At 34.0% G+C, this 4,100-nt stretch overlaps 1 protein-coding gene across 1 annotated transcript in view; it reads left to right on the top strand.

The window, feature by feature from the left end:
* The window catches only part of LOC107687585 (formin-like protein 3), a 38,340-nt gene that overhangs the window by 11,067 nt on the left and 23,173 nt on the right, over nt 1-4,100 (top strand). Inside the window, exon 9 of the mRNA XM_016484973.1 lies at nt 3,457-3,538. Coding sequence (XP_016340459.1) covers nt 3,457-3,538 — 82 coding nt within the window. The remainder of the gene's footprint in view (nt 1-3,456; nt 3,539-4,100) is intronic.

The raw sequence follows: 4,100 nt of genomic DNA, 5'->3' as shown, positions 1-4,100 counted from the left end.
TATATATATATATATAATTTATTAAATTTTTTGAAAGTAGTTTCTTATGCTCACCAAGTCTGCATTTATTTGAAAAATACAGTAAAAACTGTAATATTGTGGAATATTATTACAATTTAAAAGAACAGCTTTCTATTCGAATATATATTAAAATGTAATTTATTCATGTGATCAAAGCTGAATTTTCAGCATCATTACTCCAGTCTTCAGTGTCACATGATTCTTCAGAAATCATTCTAATATGCTGATTTGCTGCTCAAAAAAACATTTATTAGTATTATCAGTGTTGAAAACAGTTGAGCTGCTTCATATTTTTGTGGAAATCATGATGCATTTTTATTTTCAGGATTCTTTGATGAATAGAACGTTCAAAAGAACAGCATTTCTTTAAAATAGGAATCTTTTGTAACATTATAAAAGGCTTTACTGTCACTTTTGATTAATTTACCCCATCCTTGCTGAATAAAAGTATTAAACTTTTCAATGTATCAATGCAAGTGTAGGCAATAGGCAGTGTTAGGTAGCTGGCAGTGTGGCAGCTCAGATCCATTATATTCATTGTGACTACTTATCATGAGTCTTGATATAATTTAGAAAGTGTATGTCCTTATAATATGACGAACTCAAAGACTAATCTGCTGCCAGACACCTTTGAGGACTCTGTTGAGACTTTTAACACAACCTTACAGCCATCATTAGTAGCAGGGCTTTTATCCGGAGGACAGTTTTATTGCTTAGAGGTTGCTCTTTCATGTCTCTGGAGACTTAAGATGAGATCTCTGACTTTTAAATGCAGAATTTGGTGTCTTGAAAAATCTGGGCACACATGTGAAAAATATTAGATTACTGATTATTCCTTTGCTCTTAGCTGATGTCTATATGATTTATTTTTTCTGGCACAGGTATGGTTTTGCATATACAAAAGTCTGAGACCACGTGGAAAACCTTGTTTTTTTTACAGAAAATTATCAGAAAATATTCATTTTATGCCATAGATTTTCTTTACGTACAAATTATTTCAGATTCTGCAGATTGTATTTCCGCGTCACTATTCAAATGAGCAATTTTGCATGTGAACTTTGCACAAGGGTCAGATTTTCATGCTACCATTGAAGCACAAGGTGCTCTTTGAAACATCTCAAATTATCTCAGAAGAAGATGAGTGTTGCTGCCATTAAAGCTGAAGTATCAAATATGAAATCATTCTGTAATTTATGTAAATTCTTCATTTAACCCTTTCACTCTTTTTACTGATAAAGAGCATTTACACTAATTATCTTGGACTTTTAGGCCCACTATATGTGCGTTCTCATTTTTAATCATCTGTCATTCTTTCTTTTGTATAGAGAGCTATAGCTAATGGCTTTAAAGGTGTCATATGATGCGATTTCAATTTTTCCTTTCTCTTTGGAGTGTTACAAGCTCTCAATATAAATTCTTTATAAAAGTTAAGAGTCAGTCACGCCTACCTAAAACGGCTTATTCAGATGTGTGCAGCACATTTTATGGAGGACTGTTTCCTGATCGTAGAAGAGTAGACTACAATGCCGGCTGTTCTGACTCACAGACTGTAAGTACGTTTTTTATATTTAATGAATTTGCCCCTGATGATTCAAACGCGAGTTTTGAGCAGTGTAGAGTAGCACTTGTTGTTTGTCATTTCTCCGATCACAAATGCAGACATGGTTTTATGTTTACGCGGCGCGATGCAACGCAACGCGTAAAAAGACAGTATAAGTCATTATAATCCGTAATTATGTCCCCACTGGATGCAACAAATGCCTCGTTTATAATGGGTTTTAATATTTTTGTCTCGTCGCTCCGGGCGGACGGCATCACAGTATGGTAAGGGGCGTAACATTTCCATCACACGCTTGAGGTATTCGGCCAATCACAACGCACTGGATAGCTGGCCAATCAGAGCACACCTCGCTTTTCAGACCGATGAGCTTTGTAAAAAACGACGCGTTTCAGAACGTGGGGCATAGAGGAGAAATGTGGAAAATAATGTGTTTTTTGAATCTTAAACCGCATAAACACATTTCATTACACCAAATACACAAAATAATGTTCTTTTTAGCAACATCATATGACCCCTTTAAAGTGAACAGCACCCTTTGAGCCCAGTCCTTAAACAATGATGGAACCACAGTCTTCATAAATAAAGCAAAAAGTTCTGCCTATTTCTGAAATCAAGGGCTGATTCATAGCCCTCCATTTCAATGTATTTTTTTTTCCCTCCCGCTGCATATACCACCCGTAAAGAAAATAAATTTCTAATTGAAAACCTATGATTAGTGTCGCAATTACACAACTTTTCATGTGGGTTCAGCTGTTCAGAATCAGCTGCTGGAATCAGGAGTCTGAAGTCCTTGTTGGCTTCTGCAGCTCTGAGCAGTTTTTAGTGCAATCACACACTTAGGAAATAAGGAGAACAGCATATAATTTTACAAAGGTGGCACATAAAAGCACAAGGACAAAATTATATGTTAGTGATTTTGTATAGATTTTAAAGTTACTTGAAAAACCACTAAATAAAATGCCTGTTTTTTTTTTTTCATGATAGTTCCATCAAAATGTTAATGTCACACATTTATTATTTTTACAGTGTAGCATTTGTGTTTTTTTATATATAGTTAAATAAATGGCTTTGAAATTGTCGTTGTACTAAAGCAAATTATTAAAATGTTAGGTAACACTTTTTTTAGGTTCACAATTTTAAGGTCCAATTCTCACTATTAACTAGCATGTATATTACTAACATATTGGCTGTTTATTAGTACTTATAAAGCATATTAATATACGCATTAATGCCTTATTCTTTTTCCTACCCCATACCTAATCTTAACAACTACCTTACTAACTATTAATAACAGCAAATTAGGAGTTTATTGAGGAAAAAGTCATAGCTAAAAGTTAGTTATTAGTGAGAATTGGACCTTAAAATAAAGTGTGACCAAATCTTATATTTACTTTTTATTAAGAGAACAGCATATCAGAGATTAATAATGAAGATTTTTAATGTTTTTTAAAGACATCTCTTGTGCTCGCGAAGGCTGCATTTGTTTGATCAAAAATACTGAACAAACAATAATATTTTAAAATATTGTTACAATTTAAAATAGCTGTTTTCTATGTTAATATGTTTTAAAACTGAATATGCTTAAAGTTTTTTTTAATAGTTTTGTAAAAAGAATATGTATATATATATATATATATATATATATATATTCGAAGATGGCGCCGACGCTGATGGCTGCCTCCGTAGCGTGCTCCGCAGTTGTTTTTATGTTTTTGTTAGTTTGTCCTGTCTTTAGTTATATCCCTGCAATCAGTTTCACCAGAGACGAATTGCTGGACATTCGGCAGTACACACCACCCGATATTTCACCGGTTTTCGACTATTCTGATGTTTTGCTGGACATTGTAGTCGGAGGAGCTGATCAAACGCTTCAGGACGTGCAGACTGGGGAAGCGAGTTGATTATAAATGAAGAGGAAGGGGGTCTCTCCGACGAGCATATTGCCTCTCTCAGGAGGTAAGAGTTACATGGAGACAAAGCAGCCTGCCAAACTCCACACCTGACACAATAGTTCATCTCTTCACAAGTGGTGGCGCATGTCTATTTTAAGTAGGGTTGTTGTTTGATTAATTGTTGCTCTATGAACATGTGCAGATGTCGTGTTTTGCTGCTTTTTTCAGTATCTCTTGGCACAAGTGCCACATTTTTAAGACAGCTTATCAACTTAAGTCAAGTTTAAAATGTGTACTGAATATGTATAAATTTCATGCTGATCCAAAGTAGTTTATGCTGATCTGGTGCGTCTTTAACTGGTGCTGTGCTGAAATTTAATTGAGTTTTTCTGGTCAAAAATTGTTGCTGTTGAAAAATGTTCCTGTGGCTCAGTGGTAGAGCATTATGTTAGCAGCACAAAGGTTGTGGGTTCAATTCCCAGGGAACACAAATACTGATAAAAAATGTATAGCCTGAATGCACTATAAGTTGCTTTGGATAAAAGCGTCTACTAAATGCATTAATTTAATTTAATTTAATTTAATTTAATTTAATTTAATTTAATTTAATTTAATTTAATTTAATT

Source organism: Sinocyclocheilus anshuiensis, unplaced genomic scaffold (assembly GCF_001515605.1).
Source record: "Sinocyclocheilus anshuiensis isolate Anshui unplaced genomic scaffold, SAMN03320099.WGS_v1.1 scaffold2067, whole genome shotgun sequence".
Lineage (NCBI taxonomy): Eukaryota > Metazoa > Chordata > Actinopteri > Cypriniformes > Cyprinidae > Sinocyclocheilus > Sinocyclocheilus anshuiensis.
This window is presented reverse-complemented; position numbering and strand designations above follow the sequence as displayed.